Source organism: Mixophyes fleayi, chromosome 2 (assembly GCF_038048845.1).
Source record: "Mixophyes fleayi isolate aMixFle1 chromosome 2, aMixFle1.hap1, whole genome shotgun sequence".
Lineage (NCBI taxonomy): Eukaryota > Metazoa > Chordata > Amphibia > Anura > Limnodynastidae > Mixophyes > Mixophyes fleayi.
Genome location: NC_134403.1, coordinates 15526488 through 15546946, shown reverse-complemented (window position 1 = coordinate 15546946; position 20459 = coordinate 15526488). Strand labels below are relative to the sequence as shown.

The following is a 20459-nucleotide window of genomic DNA, read 5'->3' as shown; positions in this document are numbered from 1 at the left end:
TACAGCCGGAGATGTGAAGACATCCATCCAACTTGCAGCTTTTTAGCTCTTACAGAAATATATTGATCAAGGGCTTCTGCATTGTTACTCTGCACTGGTGCAATAAGTCGAGTCGTCATGTTTGTAAGCACTAATTGTACTGACCAGAGCCTTGGGCAAAGCACAAGAAGTTATAGCAGAACGAGAAACATTCCAGGAATTTCATGGGCGCCAATCTACCATTACTCATTGTGGAATGTCACATGACATTGTACAGATGTAAAAAAAACATATATTATATACAGCATATAGTATATACAATCCTGCCCACAGTGTAGTCTACAAATCTTTGGACAAGAAACCATAGTTGATATTGAAAAACTATGTATCGCCACCTAGTGGTCCCACAGGTTTTTTGTTTTTTTTACTGTTGAATAACTTTATTACCATTCTTTTACCAATACACCATGCTTTGTGCTCTGAGGAAACACTGGTGCTTATAGCTTGCCCTTTTGCAGAACGACTACTTTTATTATTGTAAATTTAAGTGCCATTAAATTGCAATACTCCCTTATCAAGATACTTACTATTTATTGCCTTGTTACATTCAGTGATAGTCATAATTCTGGCAGTGGATATGCCAACATTTATCCTGTAGACACATCCATGCTGTAGTACTACAAGCACCAGCATACCCAACTGGTAACGGCACCCTGGGCTTGCTGTGACCTGTAGTGCACCAACACAAAGTGGTGTCTTTATGAATGCAATCAGTATTGCCCCACATCCAATGCCCAGGGTAGTGGGAGGAGTCCTAGTGCTTTCGGAGGGGATTGGGGGTCACTTTTTTTGTGGACTCCAATCCCCAAGGAAATCCAGGCCCGTGCGGACCAGCCTGGGACTAGTTTGTCACTATGGCAGAGGGAGCCCACGCTGAGGGTTACTGGTCTTAGTAAAACTTTGGGGGAACCCCACACTTTTTGTACCCCCGAGTTTGCTACTACCAGCCTAGGTTGACAGCACTAGGGTAAATCTGATTGGTTGGTGGCACGCTAGGTTTCTTTAACCCTTTGTGTGCCGGCGGTTTGCAGTTCCAGCGGCAATACAGTGGCTTGCAGGTCCGCTGGCTGCCAGCACAAGTTTTTAGATGTTTCGGGAGGGAGGGGGGGGGGGGGGGGTTAGATTTAAGCTTTATTACTGTTTTAATGTATTTTTTATAACTGTTTTGTGCCGGTGGGTCTGGCGGCTGTATAGCTGCCGATCCCGCCGACACTGCTCGAATGTGGTCGTCAGCATTACTACTGTCAACAATCAATACATTTTAGGCAGCATGATTGTGTCGACATTTACCCTGTGGATATTTTGGTGTTGACAGGATAAGCATCGGCATTGCCACTGCCGGAAATTCTTACTCAACCCGTTACATTACCCACTGGCGGATGTAAAGCAGAAATAGTGATGGATGACTCTTATATAGGATTCACAGAGAACCCAGGATGATACATACATGCAACGTGACAATGTGTTTAAAAAAAAGTTGGCAGAGACTTGATCTCATCCTGTTATTTTGAATCACAAATTCATGCTCCGCCCTCCCCGTTGCTCACCCAGACTCCGCAGATCTGGGAACAAGCTCTCAATTAACAAAAATGAGACACAGCTAGGCAACGGGACGTCACTTCCGCCTTGTAGAGAGGACGTTTGGGCACATGCGCCTGAACATCGCGTCTCCATTGCTAGGCAACGGAGACGCTAAGTGGCGCTTCCTGTCGGCAGTAAGACCAGCTGACCGCCGACCTCCACTCCCACCAATGAGAGGCTGTGAACCACTATTTAAGCTGGACTCTAGGGTGCCAGAGTATCTAGTCTCCCAGCTTGTCTCTTGGCTCCTGTTAGAGATATATATATTTATTGCTACCTTCTGGATTTCTGACCTCTGCCTGCCTGACCTCTCTCTTCGGATTCTCCTTGGTTCCTGTTTTGATATCCTGGCTTCGACCCCTGGCTTCCTGACTACTCTTCTGCCTGACGCCTCTGTACCTTTTTGCCCGCTCGGTTCTGACCCCGGATTGTCGACTTCGTTTGTTCACCAGAACTCGCTGGTAGCTACCTGGGAGGGCCACGACGACACGTCTCAGCACAAGTCCAAAACTCCTTGCGTGGTTCCCTAGTGAAAACCTGGGGCGTGGTTAGACTCCGCGCCTCCTTAGGTAGCAGCGCTGATACCAGCAGGTGAGGCTTTCCTATTACCTTGTTCGTGACATTTGTAGACTAGAGAAAAGTCTTACTGTGCGAGGGAGGGAATTCCACAAAGTGGGTGCTGTAACCGAGAATGGGAGGATGTGATGAAAGTGGAAGGGAGACGCAGATCTTGTGCAGAACGGAGGTGTCAAGTAGGGAGCTCTTCTGTAGGATTGGACCAGACGGGCGAGCCTTCATTCCCAACGCACATCATTGAGCCTTGTGTGCCCATGACCCTGTCACCGGTTCACCGCTTGTCCTTCCTTGGATTACTTTGGTAGGTACTAACCACTGCATACTGTGATCATCCTGCCGTCTTGGAGATGGTCTGACTAAGTCGTCTAGCCATTACAATTTGGCCCTAGGCAAAGTCGCTCAGATCCTTATGCTTGCCCATTTTTCCTGCTTCCAACACAAGATAATCAATGTTACTCACTTCACCTGTCAGTGGTTTAATATTGTGGCTGATCGGTGTACAAATACTGTGATTCAGAATAGGACTAGGATGCACCCTCTTCCTACTCTAAACGTTGTTCCTTGTAGTGTCTTTCGCTCGTATCTTTAGGTCATGTCCCTAGTGCCTAAATAAAACATACTGCCAGCTGCTGGATGTATTGTAGGTATACTGCGTGACCCCCCTCCCCCAACGAGGAATATGCAGCAATGTAGGTCAAGCAGATGGTTTGTTTGACAGTAATGTGCAGAGACAGGATCCTACCACAGAGTCCTGCTAAAGCAAACCAACCATTCTGCTTACACTGCGTTCTCCTGCTCCACTCTCGTTGTGCCCCAGAGACGTGACCTGATGCTGTGCGGTCTATATCTGAGTCACTGCAACTAAAGATAAGCAAGTTTAGAGAGTGTCGTATTTCACGGAAGAATAGGCTATTTTGCAGAGACCTGAAATTCTGAGGATACAATCTTCAACTTCAGCTTTTGCTTCACCCTCCTGCAGAATGATCGTTCCGCACTGCAGATCTCAAGTCATGTTTCCAGATGAACCTTGGAATCTGGGTATAAGTCACTTGCCGTATGTAGACAGACAAAACTCGGTGCAGGATACACACATCCATATGTCCAATAAAAAGTCCCATCAGGATGCATGCAGAAAAAAAAATATTATATAAAATAAATTAACAACTCTTAATACTATAATTATTAATAAAATATATGTAAACATGAAATACATAAATAAGGATCATCTTAATGAGTACTGTACATACAATGTGTTTATATAGTTTCTCTTACTTGCAAACACATCGCCCGTAGCTCAGAGATGCCCGGAGCTTGAATCGGACTAACGTGCATGCACCCAACCCCGGCATGCCCTTACTGTACGTACCCCTTCCTGTCCCCGTTCCGTTCTTCAGATCGCAGGCAGTTGGAAGTGTCAGTTGAGTGGACATGAATTGGATGCAATTGAGTTCAATAGAGTAAATGTCAGTTTCTGATCACGCGCGGACCAATTTCATGCAAGATAAGTCAAGCAGATCCTGTAGCTGTAAGTTTCACAGAACTTATAGGGTCATTAAGGAAAGAAAGGCAAAAAAGGAGTAAATGTTCTCTGGGACAAACCATGTTCCAATGCAAGGCGTGGAAATTAGTTTATTATTTTGCACATAAGATAAATACTGTCTGTTATTTCATATAGAAAACAAATATTTGATAGCTTATTTTTTCAATGAAATGTAAAGTTGATCTAGGACATGTCCTACCCCAATTATAAATCTGTCCCCACTTTTTAAATTTACCTCCCCCTCCAATGCAACATGGTTTTGCCCAGGTGAAAAGTTACTGCTTTTTTTATACTTTGCTTTCCTTAATGACTCAGGTCCATATAGTCTATAAACAGAGCTGAGGCAACAACGGCGTCACCTCTGCGGTCCGTTTGTGGTATAAGGGAATACTCCAGGTGTGACAACTGATGGGGGTTATCCCGCACAGAGCACATAACATCTAACGCCAATCTCTGCTCACTTAACACATAATTGTTTTTATTTAATTTTCTATATTAATAATTTATTAAATAAATAAGGCTGAATTGTTTCCATTGATTTTTTGGGGAGATATAGAATGTAATAGAGATTAGTACCATGAAAGGAGTAATTGTCCTACACAGGTTCATGAACTGTGGCAAAGCCAGCTAAATGCAACCTGCATCAGTTGTAAAGAGTGTGGAGGCCTGGGAGAACAGCGGAATAGTGGAGGCCCAAGAGGATGGTGGGAGGTGGGAGGTCTGGGACGATGGCGAGAGGATGGAGGCTTGGGAGAATGGCAGGAGATTGGTGGCCCAGGAGGATAATGGGAGGGTTGATGCTTGGGAGAATGTCGGGAGGGTTACGGCCTGAGAGGATGGCAGGAGAGTTTACGCCTAGAAGGATGGCAAGAGGGTGGAGGCTCTGGAAAATGTTAGGAGGGTGGAGGCCAGAAGGATGGTGGGAGGTTGGCGGTCTGGTACGATGGTGAGAAGGTGGAAGCTTGAAAGAATGGCAGGAGATTGGTGGCCCAGGAGGATGACAGGAGGGTCTAGAAGGATGGCGAGAGGCTGGAGGCTTGGGAGAATGGTGGGAGGATTAATGCCTGAGAGGATGGAAGGAGAGTGTACGCCTAGAAGGATGGTAAGAGGGTGGAGGCTTGGGAAATGGTAGGAGGCTGGAGGCCAGGAGAATTACAGGAGGGTAGATGCTTCGGAGAAAGGCAGGAGGGTCAAGGCTTGGGGGGATGATGGGAGGCTGAGTGCCTGGGAGGATAGTATAGGCCTAGAAGGATGGCGAGAGGGTGGAGGCCTGGGAGAATGGCATGAGGGTGTAGGCCTAGAAGGATGGCGAGAGGGTGCATGCTTGGGAGAATGGCATGAGGGTATAGGCCTAGAAGGACGGCTAGAGGGTGGAGGCTTGGGAGAATGCCATGAGGGTATAGGCCTAGAAGGATGGCGAGAGGGTGGAGGCTTGGGAGAATGGTGGGAGGATTAATGCCTGAGAGGATGGAAGGAGAGTGTACGCCTAGAAGGATGGTAAGAGGGTGGAGGCTTGGGAAATGGCAGGAGGCTGGAGGCCAGGAGAATTACATGAGGGTAGATGCTTCGGAGAAAGGCAGGAGGGTCAAGGCTTGGGGGGATGATGGGAGGCTGAGTGCCTGGGAGGATAGTATAGGCCTAGAAGGATGGCGAGAGGGTGGAGGCCTGGGAGAATGGCATGAGGGTGTAGGCCTAGAAGGATGGCGAGAGGGTGCATGCTTGGGAGAATGGCATGAGGGTATAGGCCTAGAAGGACGGCTAGAGGGTGGAGGCTTGGGAGAATGCCATGAGGGTATAGGCCTAGAAGGATGGCGAGAGGGTGGAGGCTTGGGAGAATGGTGGGAGGATTAATGCCTGAGAGGATGGAAGGAGAGTGTACGCCTAGAAGGATGGTAAGAGGGTGGAGGCTTGGGAAATGGCAGGAGGCTGGAGGCCAGGAGAATTACATGAGGGTAGATGCTTCGGAGAAAGGCAGGAGGGTCAAGGCTTGGGGGGATGATGGGAGGCTGAGTGCCTGGGAGGATAGTATAGGCCTAGAAGGATGGCGAGAGGGTGGAGGCCTGGGAGGATGGTAGGAGGGTGTAGGCCTAGAAGGATGGCGAGAGGGTGCATGCTTGGGAGAATGGCATGAGGGTATAGGCCTAGAAGGACGGCTAGAGGGTGGAGGCTTGGGAGAATGACATGAGGGTATAGACCTAGAAGGATGGAGAGAGGGTGGAGGCTTGGGAGAATGGCATAAGGGTATAGGCCTAGAAGGATGGCGAGAGGGTGGAGGCTTGGGAGAATGACATGAGGGTATAGGCCTAGAAGGATTGCGAGAGGGGGCAGGCTTGGGAGAATGGCATGAGGGTATAGGCCTAGAAGGATGGCGAGAGGGTGGAGGCTTGGGAGAATGGCATGATGGTATAGACCTAGAAGGATGGCAAGAGGGTGGAGGCTTGGGAGAATGACATGAGGGTATAGACCTAGAAGGATGGCAAGAGGGTGGAGGCTTGGGAGAATGGCATGAGGGTATAGGCCTAAAAGGATGGCGAGAGGGTGGAGGTTTGGGAGAATGGTGAAATGGAGACAACAAATAATCTAGACACGCAGCTGTATAAAAACATGACAAAATGGCCCATTCATGATAATCTGCAATAGAAAATTGTTGATGAATTATGAGTAGACATCACTCAAATAGGTGACCGTACAAAGTTAGAAGAGGTCGTGGCCTCCTCTCTAAGATGTTTCACGCACTTAAGAAGTGAATTTTGTATTGTGAACCTGATTCATGTTCAGACGCTAGCTGAACCCAACTTGCGTTTAAAACACGAGCGCAGAACTTGAGTGTAGTTTCAACTGTACTCACATCCAATCAGATCTCAATAAGCATTTCCATATGAATCTGGATGAATGTACGTTCTGCCTAAACGTTACTTGCTGTATGTAGACAGAACACAGTGCAGGATACGTACATGTGTATGTGCAATATACAGTCCCATCACAACGCAAAAAATAAATATTGTATAAAGTTAATTTGCAAACTATTAATTCTTTCATTAATAAAAAATATAAGTTTGCTAAAACTTTACATGAAATACATGTCAGGATGTTCTTACAGTATACTGTACATAAAATGCATTTTTATAGTTTCTCTTAATTGTAAACACATGTTCTGATACGCCCCATGCACCATACATACATGTAATCAGTCGGCACTGACACCTGCTCTATAGCTGGTGCCAATGATGCTGCTAAAAATAATTTACTTTTAAAAGAAAAACAGGACTTGAACATTCCGCATCTGCGTTGGCAACGCCCTTACTGTACATTACCTGCGTTCATCCGCAGCTTCCCTCTCTCCCACGTTCTGCCCTTCGAATTTAAGGCAGTTGTAAGTGTCATTTGCATACAGACATGAATTGCCTGGCAGGTCTGTTTCTGAGTTATTTCACACAAGATGTGGCACTGGACTGATGTGAGAGGCAAATTTTCTCTGTACAGCGCTGCGGAATTAGTGGCGCCATATAAATAAATGATGGTGATGGTGATGATGATGACTTACGTCCGAACAGGAATCAGGCCTTATGTCACAAAAATGTGAGAGTGAAGGGAATCCCTCCAAATATACCAGACTGATTTAAGGGGTGATCAATTAAGCCCATACGCTTGTACGAAGAATGTCAGACAAGAGCTTCAATGAATTTCTTTTTGCTATCTCCACATGGATGTCCCAACGCTACCTAAAGCTCAACATGTCCAACACAGAACTTATTATCTTCCCTCCTGCCAGAGTCACCACCTGCTCTCAAATCTCTCCCACTGACAATAACACCACAATCTCAGTCACCCAAGCCCGCTGCCTTGGTGTCACACTTGACTCAGCCCTCTGCTTTATTCTTCACATCCCAGTATTTTCTACTCCACCTTGTAAACATTGTCAGAATACGCCCTTTTCTTACTTAACATGCTACTAAATCTCTTATCCATTCTCTCATCATCTCCCGTCTTGACTACTGCAACCTCCTGCTATCTGGCATTCTCAACACCCATATATCCACACTTCAATCCATCCTAAATGCTGCTGTAAGACTGATCTTCCTCTTTTAACAGCCCACATCTGCTGCAGAACATTGAAAATCCCTACACTGGCTCCCTGTGTCCTCCAGGATCAAATTCAATTTACTACAAAGCCTTCAACAACACTACCCCTGCATACATCTCAAATCTCATATCAAAATTGTTTCCCTCCCGCCCTCTTAGATCTACCTAGAGTCACAGTTTTGTGGAAATGTGTTTCATGCTTTACACTAAAAAAAAATATATATGAATGACTGTTAAGGTGCATGGTGCATAAAAGTCACCAACGTTCTGCTGATTCCATCGCTGAAGAGTTCAGAACTTCCACTGGCATCAATGTAAGCACAAAAACTGCACGGCCAGAGCTAAATGGAAGGGGATTCCATGGCCGAGCTGCATGCAAGCCTCACATCACCCAGACCAATGCCAAGTGTCAGATGGAGTGGTGTACAACACACCGACACTGGACTGTGGAGCAGTGGAAATGTGTTCTGTATAGTGGTGAATCACGCTTCTCTGTCTGACAGTCAGATGGGTGAGTCTGGGTTTGGCGGATGCCGGGAGAACGTTACCTGCCTGACTGCATTATGCCACCTGTGAAGCTTGGTGGAGGAGGGATAATGGTATGCGGCTGTTTTTCAGGGTTTGGACTAGACCCCTTATCTCCAGTGAAGGGAAATCTTAATGCTTCAATATACCAAGTAATTTTGGACAATGCTATGCTTCCAACTTTGTGACTACAGTTTGGGGAAGGCCCTTTTATATTCCAACATGACTGTACCCCAGAGCACAAAGCAAGGACTACAAAGACATGGTTTGATGAGTTTGGTGTGGAAGAACTTGACTGGCCCGCACAGAGCCCTGACCTCAACCCCAATGAACACCTTTGAGATGACCTGGAACGGAGATTGTGAGCCAGGCCTTCTCGTACAACATCAGTGTCTGACCTCATAAATGCCCTACAGAATGAATGGACACAAATTCCCAAAGATACACTCCAACATCTTGTGGAAAGTCTTCCAAGAAGAGTGGAAGCTGTTATCACTGCAAAAGGGGGACCCACTCCATATTAAAGTATATGTATTTGTATATAATGTCATTACAGCCCCTGTTGGTGTAATGGTCAAGCGTCCGAATATGTTTGTCCATATAGTGTACCCTGTAGGTATCAGAGATTAAAATTTCGTTAGTTAGTTCCCACATCTCAACAGTGCTATAAATATAATTGTATCCAACGTCTTATTCATTGGCACTAAAAATAAAAGTGTAATGAAGTATATCCCCATTACACAGAGCAAGACATACATCTCAGAGTTTTTAGCCAACGTCTGAAATTGTGCTACATTGGGTCAATTTACAAAGATCTTTTGCTTTCCGTTTTAGTTGTTAATTTTAAAATATTTCTGATCATGCCTAATCCACTAACCTGTGCAAACAATTTCTGATGCCTAGAAGACTGCAAGCCAATAGCTCAGCTCTTTAGGACTATGTGGACTGGTTATCACCTCCCTTCTTGATGCAAGACAGAGAAGCTGTCTGTGCTGGTGTCTGTACACAAATCTATAAAACGGTTAGTAAAGGCATGAAACAAATAACACGCTTGCCAGAATAAAGTAATAATCCCTATAAAGTGTGTTCCTAAATACCGTCATGCTCACTTCCACCTGTCCGCACCAGCTTCTTATGCTATAGGAGGGGGGAGGGTAAGGAGTTGCTTCACTATTCGAGTCAGCAAAGTGTGACTGACAGACTTGCATAGTGGCTCTGCAGAAATGGACTACGTTAATTCTTTTATTCATACAATTGATTGGGCCAATGTTGTCACAACAGCTTAACTGACACAAATTTCATCTTTTTGACCTGTATTAGATTCCCATGTAAGATGTAGAACTTGGCATCAGATGTCTGTAATGGAGGTCATACAATATTAAACGTTACTTTATAACAGATCTGGGGTGGAATGTCTCTGACATTATTTCATGGTCCTCAAGGCATAAACACTTCAGTGAGCAAAGTTTAATTGCACTTTAATTTGATTTGTGTCTATCTTGAATTGGATTTGAAAGTCCCAGGTAAGAAAAAGAACTATCATCTGAAACAGTGACAACAGAGCGACGCTGAATAAATGCTGTGCTGTCATCGTTTGCGTTTCCTCTGGGATTTTTGAACCCTTAACATAGTGATGAATGAATTGGTGCAGCACAGAAGTACTTCAATTAGTACGTGTGTCTCTGCTAATTACGTGGGCTATGGGTGTGCGGTTGATGGTTAGACATTCATTTGGCTGACAATTCAAATCGTAAACGGTATTGTTAGGTCGATAATTTGAATGTAGACAGTATTATATGGTCAGGGATAGGATTAGGCATAGGGTTAGTGGGATAAGGTTAGGGTTAGTAGGATAGGGTTAGTGGGATAGGGCTAGGGTTAGGTTTAGGGTTAGTCTGATAGAGTAAGGGTTAGTGGGATAGTGTTAAGGTTAGGTTTAGGGTTAGTGGGATAAAATTAGGGTTAGATTTAGGGTTAGTGGGATAGGGTTATGATTAGGGTTAGTGGGATAGGCTTAGGGTTAAGTCTAGGGTTATTATGAAAGAGTTAGGGTTAGGGTTAGTGGGATAGGGTTACGGTTAGGGTTAGTGGGAAAGGGTTAGGGTTAGTGGAATAGGGTTACGGTTAGGGTTAGTGGGATAGGGTTACGGTTAGGGTTAGTGGGAAAGAGTTAGGGTTTGGGTTAAGGATATTACTGTTGACTTAAAAGTACTGTCGACATTCAAATTTCTGAACTAATTAAACTGGTGATGTCATTATTGTCGACTTTCCAACCCTGTCTATATTATGGTGTTGACCATATCAACGTTGATCATGTAACTGTGGAACATGTGTATCACACCCCAGCTATGTCGGCATTTCTTAGTTTTCATGCCACCTAACAGCTTTTGCAGCACAATAGACGTTGATTGTACAAGTTCTGAGAGGCGATCAGCAATGATTTCATTACAATATCTCACAGATTTCACAAACAGACAAATGCGCGGGGAAAGGAACATACATCCCGGGGGCTGCTTTAGACTCAGAAAGACAACACGAGATTGGACCAAATTGTGGCTAATCACTCATGTTCCACCAAGTTGGAGATGCTTTGACCAACCTTTCCCTTAAAGCTTTGTAGGGGCGCCACGGCCCTAAGAACACACACAACTGTCTGGTCAAATATATATCACCTTAGGGTGGTGAATGTAAATGTGTACCAGGTAATTATTGACAATTATATTATGCAGCACTGTACAGAGAACATTTGTCACTCATATCAGTTGTTGTACAGTGGAGCTTACAATCTAAATCCCAACCACACATACTCTAGGGGTCAATTTTGTCAGAAGCCAGTTACTCTGCCAGTATGTTTTTGGCGTAAACTGGAGCACCCTCCAAAAATACAAGAACATACAAACTTCACACGGGTAGTGCCCTGGTCGGAATCTAACCTATAACCTGGGAGTCAGCAATGCTAACCACTGTGCTGCCTGCACAAAATCATATATGCTGCCAATGCTGGAAATGCCCCACAAAATGATCATGGTAACATGTCGGCAAGTCCCCAGTCTCGTGTTTTAGGGCGACAGACCTACAACTCATCACAATATAGGATATATTTTCTGCTCTTCATTAATGAACTGCAGATTTGGAGATGAACAAGGTTTTCAGCACAAGAAAAACCACAGAGAGAGATGTGTTGTCCACGTTCTGTATCAGCCTGTGAGATTCAACTAACATACATTATGTATCTCTAGACGAGACCCAGCTATTAATTCACTGCATTCTTGGATTTGAGGTCATCTCAGGCAAACAGAGAGGCTCTTTGAGAAACTAGGTCACGTTCCTTTACATCCTAGCGGTGCATAACGAAGTAGGAACAGACTCTCTCACATGTGCATTATCTCAGACGGACCTTGCTTTGGAGAGAAAAATAAATTACTGAAAATAGATAACAAAAATATATTTTGTTTCGATTTTTGTCCATATAAAGGTGATAGACGATGCTTTAAAGTGTAAGTACCTTACAATTTCTCATTAATGCTCAATGTGTAACGATAACAAGTTGAAACAATTTGTGGAGATGCAATACATTTCCGGTGGCTCAGTGGTTAGCACTTCTGCCTCACAGGCGTCAGGAGTTCGATTCCTGACCATGGTCTTATCTCTGTAGAGTTTGTATGTTCTACCCATGTTTGCATGGGTTTCCTTCGGGTGCTCCGGTTTCCTCCCAAACTCTGAAAACATACTAGTAGGTTAATTGGCTGCTGACAAAATGAACCCTAGTCTGTCTGTGTGTGTGTGTTAGGGAATTTAGACTGTAAGCTCCAATGGGGCAGGGACTGATGTGAGTACTCTGTACAGCGCTGCAGAATTGGTGGTGCTATATAAATAAATGATAATGATTAATCAGGCCAGATTTAGTACCATTTTGGTTCGGACACATACGCACCCATCGTCTACACAAACAGCCACCTTCTGGGCTGAACAAATGTTCATGAGAATGCAGCCTATCCATTCACTAGGACTCAGTAACATCACTGAGAATGCAGCCTATCCAGTCACTAGGACCCAGTGACATCACTGAGAGTGCAGCCTATCCAGTCACTAGTAACCAGTTAAATTACTGAGAATGCAGCCTATCCGGTCACTAGGAACCAGTGACATCACTGATAATGTAGCCTATCCAGTCACTAGGACCCAGTGACATCACTGAGAATGCAGCCTATCCAGTCACTAGAGACCAGTGACATCACTGAGAATGCAGCCTATCCAGTCACTAGGAATCAGTGACATTACTGAGAGTGCAGCCTATCCAGTCACTAGGACCCAGTGACATCACTGAGAGTGCAGCCTATCCAGTCACTAGGACCCAGTGACATCACTGAGAATGCAGCCTATACAGTCACTAGGAACCAGTGACATCACTGAGAATGCAGCCTATCCAGTCACTAGGAATCAGTGACATTACTGAGAGTGCAGCCTATCCAGTCACTAGGAACCAGTGACATCACTGAGAATGCAGCCTATCCAGTCACTAGAGACCAGTGACATCACTGAGAATGCAGCCTATCCAGTCACTAGGAGCCAGTGACATCACTGAGAATGCAGCCTATCCAGTCACTAGAGACCAGTGACATCACTGAGAATGCAGCCTATCCAGTCACTAGGAATCAGTGACATTACTGAGAGTGCAGCCTATCAAGTCACTAGGACCCAGTGACTTCACTGAGAATGCAGCCTATCCAGTCACTAGGAACCAGTGACATCACTGAGAATGCAGCCTATCCAGTCACTAGAGACCAGTGACATCACTGAGAATGCAGCCTATCCAGTCACTAGGAATCAGTGACATTACTGAGAGTGAAGCCTATCCAGTCACTAGGAACCAGTGACATCACTGAGAATGCAGCCTATTCATTCTCTAGGAACCAGTGACCTCACTGAGAATACAGCCTATCCATTCATTAGGAACACGTGACATCACTGAGAATGCAGCCTATCCAGTCACTAGGAGCCAGTGACATCACTGAGAATGCAGCCTATCCAGTCACTAGAGACCAGTGACATCACTGAGAATGCAGCCTATCCAGTCACTAGGAATCAGTGACATTACTGAGAGTGCAGCCTATCAAGTCACTAGGACCCAGTGACTTCATTGAGAATGCAGCCTATCCAGTCACTAGGAACCAGTGGCATCACTGAGAATGCAGCCTATCCAGTCACTAGAGACCAGTGACATCACTGAGAATGCAGCCTGTCTATTCACTAGGGATCAGTGACATCACTGAGAATGCAACCTATCCAGTCACTAGGAATCAGTGACATTACTGAGAGTGCAGCCTATCCAGTCACTAGGAACCAGTGACATCCCTGAGAATGCAGCCTATCCAGTCACTAGGAACCAGTGACATCATTGAGAATGCAGCCTATTCATTCTCTAGGAACCAGTGACCTCACTGAGAATACAGCCTATCCATTCATTAGGAACACGTGACATCACTGAAGACCTTTGTATACTAGGTGCTCCTTCCCACCCCAGTACCCCTACTGCTGCTATAAGTCATCACACGGGGGTTGGCACCAGCAGAGGGGTCAAGGAGGAAGATCAGCGGCAGAACTACCTACCTCATATCATCATTGCAGGAAGAAGGTGATTGGACATTCGCTGTGTTAGTGATTGAAGAAAGCGGGCACTAGCTGTGGGCATAGAGACACAAGAGAGGCGTGCTGGGATCCGGTAGGTGAGGTGACATTCTCATCTTAACCATCAACAGTATTCTGCCTGCTAAACTGAGGATTTCCCCTTGCCATTGGGAAAATGAAGCCTATTTCTCAGTGACATTAGGGAGGCACTGCAATTATTGTTATGCTTAATAATAACATTTATTTATATAGCACCAACATACCATGTAGCGCATCAGAACTGGGAACACAAACAGTAATAAACTAGGACTGGGTATTAACAAACAAACTGATCAGAGGACCCTGCTCACCAGCTACAGCCTGTAGATATCACTGGAATTCTTGATACACACATGTAGTCCTCCTTTCTCTAGCACACCGAAAGGGGGGGTGAAATGTTCTCTCTCTCTTCAGTGCCTCCACCCGAGTCTTCTGCAGACTGTGACTGGATCCACCAGGGGTTGACTCAGGAAGCCCCTTGTACCTGACCACACTAACCCTCTAAATATTAATGTACAGCACACTGTGGGTGCAAACAATCAACTGGGTGTTTATTTTGGGGAAAATAAATGGGAGAGGCTGATTTAAATATGGGGAGATTCTGAATGGGATAAATAGAACAGCGTGTAAGATATTAATCAAAAGCAACAGTACAGTAATAGTACAGTAATAACTAAACAACAAGATGACCGTCACACGTACATTCACTGGGGCCCAAACTCTTCCACAACGCACCCACACACAGTGTGAAAACATAAATCAACAATAACCACAGTCTTGCCAATATTAAGCAGTTTGTGAGGTTAACTAGTTAACATTGGTGCACTTGTTGAATCGTTCATTATATCTCTGATAGATAACACTGAGTGCAGCATTATGCAAAGAGGTCTAACTGATAGAAATATAGGTATATCGTTCTTTTCCTAATGCAGCATTAATGGTGTCACAGTGTTTGGTGTGTTATTCCTTATCTCTCTACTTCTGGATAAAGATGACAGTCTCAGCCACTGCTGGGTCGTGGACTAGCTGCAACCCTGATCTTGCTAGCTGTCCCTCTCTGCTCACACGCAATTCGCTAATAGCGGAAAGTCTCCCTCTCCGCACATAGGCTCGCTTTGATGTGTAATTTCACTCAGGCTGCTTAGGCTACCTGATTTTCTGCCAGGGATCCGGCTACAAGACCTTTATGTACAATGCTACACCCAGCATATCTTTACATAGCTTGGGTATCCCTCTCTTCCTTTGTACACTCAGTCATTCCAGCAGACTCTCCTTTCCACACATAGCTCACCCAATCTCCTGTTGTTGTCACACATCTCTGACTCCCAACACTTCTTCCCCTAAGCTTTCTAATTCCTGCCTCTCTCTCCTCTCCTCAAAGGCTCTCTGGTATGACTGACCTCTGCTTCGCCCTGTGTTTCCATAGCAACCACAGCACTTGGCTGCTTAGTATAAGTCAGCCTAGTTACACACAGTTTACCTGAATTGATCGGAACAGGTTTCGTTAATTGATTTTACAGTGTTAGCCTCTAAGCAGGAAGCAACAGATGGACTGGTTGATGTCCTGGTTCTCGTTTACAAAAATACGGAAGACCTGCTGTATTGCAGACCTCTAATATTTCCGAACGTAGCAAAAGTGTTCTGAAAAACCTAGACAGGCACAATTACACCTATAAACATACCTCTCTTCCCAGGTGTCATTTCTTACAGACCTTTGCTGATAATACTTTAGATTAATTTCATATGTTCAAAAAACAGCCTCTCCTAACCCTGTAAAATTTTTGATATTGGTTGTAGCTATTTCTTTTTTTAATTGGACTATAAAATGGTTTCAAAGATGCAACATCTTAAAAAATTGTAAAGTGAAAACTACAAACATAAACCCCCCACCCCCTTCTAACTCCGCCCCCTTCAAAAAAACTTTCAACACTTGTCCAGAGTGTTGGAAAATAAATAGCACCCCTCCAAGCCTTTATACAAAGAAAAATGAACGTCTGACTTTAAATCACAAATAATGACTATTTTGGGGGTTTTTTCGATCGACTGACAAAGTTGAAATCATTAAACAGTATTTAGACAGTGAGAAAATTGTCAGAAGTTTTTATTACTTCCAAGTTTTTAGCTGCCACACAAAAACAGCGCTCTCATTTTGTCCCTTTCTAGACACACCTTCCCTTGCTTTATTGCTCCCACTAGGGATGGACAATGCTCCATGTCTGAGCTAGGAGGAAGCTGAAAGACTTGGAGCCAAAACGGACCAATCAGGTTTTTTAAAAAAAAGAAAACTATGCTCCAGAGCTGGAGTGGAGCTGGATCTGTAACACTAGAGCTGGAGCGGAACTGAAATCAGCATGGAGCATGGAGCAATTAAATATAATATTAGATTAATATTTATGGTTAGACCATTCCATCAAAAATACTGCATTTACTTTAAAAAAAAACACAAAAAATCCCAAATTAAATTTATTGGTAGCTCCAGAGATGGATATTGTAAAAAGTTGCTGGAGGTGGAGCAGCAGTGAGGCAACCCCGGTGCTGGAACTTGTGAAAATTATCTGGAGGTAGAGCAGCAGTGAGGCAACCCCGGAGCTGGAACTTGTGAAAAGTAGCTGGAGGTAGAGCAGCAGTGATGTAGCTCCCAAATAGGAACGTGTGAAATGTATCTGGAGGCAGAGCAGCAGTGAGGCAGCTTCAGAGCTGAAACATGTGAAAAGTTGCAGGAGGTGGAGCAGCAGTGAGGCAGCTCCAAGGCTGGAACGTGTGAAAAATAGCTGGAGGTAGAGCAGCAGTGAGGCAGCTCCTGAACTGGAACTTGTGAAAAGTAACTGGAGGAAGAGCAGCAGTAAGGTAGCTCCCAAATAGGAACTTGTGAAAAGTAGCTGGAGGTAGAGCAGCAGTGAGGCAGCTTCAGAGCTGGAACATGTGAAAAGTAGCAGGAGGTGGAGCAGCAGGGAGGCAGCTTCAGAGCTGGAACATGTGAAAAGTAGCAGGAGGTGGAGCAGCAGTGAGGCAGCTCCAAAGCTGGAACTTGTGAAAAATAGCTGGAGGTAGAGCAGTAGTGAGGCAGCAATTTGAGGGAGAAAACACAGATACTTCTAAACCCTCTAGAGTTCCCCACTCTGGTCTCAGAAGAAAGCATATTCAGGGCCAATTTAACAAAATAATTCCCCCAGGCACCAACCCTAGAATAGTACAGGATTGATTACATTCCAGCTTACTGTGCCCTGGTCACACGATTCAACCTATGCAACATCTCTAGCCGGCATAACTCATTACCCCAGTAATGGTATTTTGCATATTTTTACCGAAAGGAGGAAAGACATGTCCTATTCATTCTCTGACTCATAGTATTCCTGAACTGCATGGAGTTATAACAAACAGAGAACTGAGACTTTCTGTGATGATTACCCGCTATAACCCTGCTCAGTTTACATTTTCAATTCAAAGGTTTAGATGGAAACTAAAACTCTGCAATAAAATGAGCCGTTTCCTTCACAGATCAACTCAAATCTCTTTCTCGGTTTCCTTTCTCCTCCATGTTCATTAGTCTCTTTTTCTACAGATAAATGTTGTATAATAAGTTATTAGGTGTCTGATTTATGTCATGTCCACTTAGGTTCCATTCCACATCTAGTTTTTATGGAAAGCTATGTCCAAGGTGCAGGGGCAGCCATGTGCATGGTATTTGGGTAGGGGGCCAGTAATACCGCTGCAGCCTCTTGGGCCCCCGCGCTCTGCTCTTAAAACATCCGAGCGAGGGGGCTCTCCTGCCCATGTGCCCATGCAGCCCACGGGTTTAATGGGAACCTGTGATACCACTTGGGCTTAATATAATGATCTATATAATTGCCTATTCTCGAATAAAAGCTCAGTGCATAATAATAATTTATTTTTTAGTGAATTTAGTCTCACTTTCTGCGTAGAATTTGCATTGCCCAATATAAATATTTTCCATTTCCGTCTTTGATCATGAGATCGCTCAGTTCTCCTGACATAGAGAAAACACCAGCCCACATTCATATATGCCCCCAAAGTACAATGACTCCACCGTTCATAGCTCCTAATATAGAGCTCCTAAGTAGTGACTGTTTGGTAATCACCAGACAATAGCACCATATACCATCATCATCATCATCATCACCATCACCATTTATTTATATAGCGCCACTAATTCCGCAGCGCTGTACAGAGAACTCACTCACATCAGTCCCTGCCCCATTGGGGCTTGCAGTCTAAATTCCCTAACACACACACACAGACACACAGACATAGAGAGAGACTAGGGTCAATTTGATAGCAGCCAATTAACCTACTAGTATGTTTTTGAAAAACATTAAGTAATGCCCATATCTCCTCCACCCTGGCACAGAGAGGGGAGTACCCTCTTTCAAATAAAGTGCCCCTTTAGTAGTTATTAACTTGTGATGAACAGACACTAATACCCAACACTACAGGAAACATTAAGAAGTTCAGAGAGGTAGGGGGGCTTATAATGTCCACATATCCCCCATCCTGGCATCAGTAAACTCAGGAGTACACTCATATGGGGCGGTAGGTTGTTTAGTTTTCAAAACTAGCCTAGTTAAAGCGAGTATGCAAAACGCGCCTCGGCATTTGCCTTGCTATGTTTCATTAAAATAGATCCTTTTCTTACAGTCCTAGACATTAAAAATTAGCATCACTACCCCTGGTATATCCAGGGCGGTAACCGCTTAGAGTAGCGTTCTTTTCTCTATCTATAAGTAGGCTACTCAAAAGATAGCATAGATTCAGGAGCGATAGCACTTCAGTATTCCACTCAGTAAGGGGATAAGCCTTTCATTCAGCTCAATCTCTATATAGAGACTGATATCTGAACAGAGTTGTCTGAATCTGGTGCGGCGCATTTTTCAATGTTTTTTTTTTGCACCCTGTTAATCACCAGATATAATATTCATCTGCCTAATTTTTAAAAACTCATTGTTATACGGTATCGATTAGGACATCAAAATAAGTTATATAATCTTTATTGAGAGATTAACAATTCAGGATCTCATAATAATTTATTATTGTGATTATTGATTCACTACCAAGTATATAAAGTTTTTTTATTTTAAAATATTACTCTATCACTCTAAGAGTGCCCTCACTTACATTCCATGTTTTCTTTCTTTTTCCTTTATTATTAACTGTTTGGTAATCACCAGACATTATCACCATACACTATGGAAAACATTAAGTAATGAACACATATCCTCCACCCTGGCACAGAGAGGGGAGTACCCTCTTTCAAATAAGGTGCCCCTTTAGTAGTTATTAACTTGTGATGAACAGACAATAACCCAACACTACAGTAAACATTAAGAAGTTCAGAGAGGAGGGAGGGCTTATAATGTCCAAATATCTCCCATCCTGGCTTCAGTAAACTCCAGAGTACACTCATATGAGGCGGTAGGTTGTTTAGTTTTCAAAATGGTATGCCTTGTTGGGCTTCCCATATCGTTCCTACACATGTTATGAGTTTCATTCAAAATGGTGTAAACTAGCAAAAAAAAAAATAATATAAAAAAGGCATGATCATTTTCAAGTACAGATTTTATTATGAAAAACTATGCGTAGAATCATGTCTGCTTGGTGGTTTAGATAGGTGGTTTGAAAAAAAAAAATACTCATTTGCTTTTAGTTCACTTTCTCACAATTAAAAAAACAAAACAACAACATTATATTTTAGGTAGATGTATTTGCAGGAGGTATACATAAATTAATGGTATTTTATTAAAAATCACAGTCTTCTGAAAAAAGAAACAAGGTATAATTTGTGTGTTTAATGCACCAACAAAGGACTGATATTGATGTTGGAATATGACTAGCCCAGTGTTGGCTAACCTGTGACACTCCAGGTGTTGTGAAACTACAAGTCCCAGCATGCTTTGCCCATATATAGCAGCTTATTCCTGGAAGGGTATGCTGGGACTTGTAGTTTCACAACACCTGGAGTGTCACAGGTTAGCCAACACTGGACTAGCCCAAATAGTGGCAAAATAGGCTCAGCTGAGAATGGTTCATTAAACTGTACATATCAATTTAATAATGGCGCACTTTTATATAATGGCAAGACACAAAAACGATTAACATGCTAATAATTAATGCCGATGGGGTAGATTTATCAAACATTCTAAAAAGGAAAAGTGGAGGTGTTGTTGCCCATAGCAACCAGCCAGATTCTACCTGTCATTTATCGAGTACAATCTAGAACAGAGATAGCTGCAATCTGTAGGCTTGAAACACATTTTTATTACAGAAATAAATGCAATTATGGCAAATAACAATCTTTTGTGCTTTTAGGATTTCGCCAAAACCCAGCAATAATGTAGAAGTGGAGCCACGGAACACGGAGCAGAACTAATCTTATGATGGGCGTGTCACCGATACCATCCGGGATCACTGTATAGTCTGCAATCTATACATA

At 43.8% G+C, this 20459-nt stretch overlaps 1 protein-coding gene across 3 annotated transcripts in view; it reads left to right on the top strand.

The window, feature by feature from the left end:
• Positions 1 to 20459, top strand: part of MAP6 (microtubule associated protein 6) — a 78869-nt gene extending 58410 nt beyond the window's left edge. For all 3 annotated transcript variants that reach the window (XM_075198557.1, XM_075198555.1, XM_075198556.1), the window contains one exon: positions 20336 to 20459. In XM_075198557.1, the coding sequence (XP_075054658.1) occupies positions 20336 to 20359 (24 nt within the window). In that variant the 3' untranslated portion in view covers positions 20360 to 20459. The remainder of the gene's footprint in view (positions 1 to 20335) is intronic.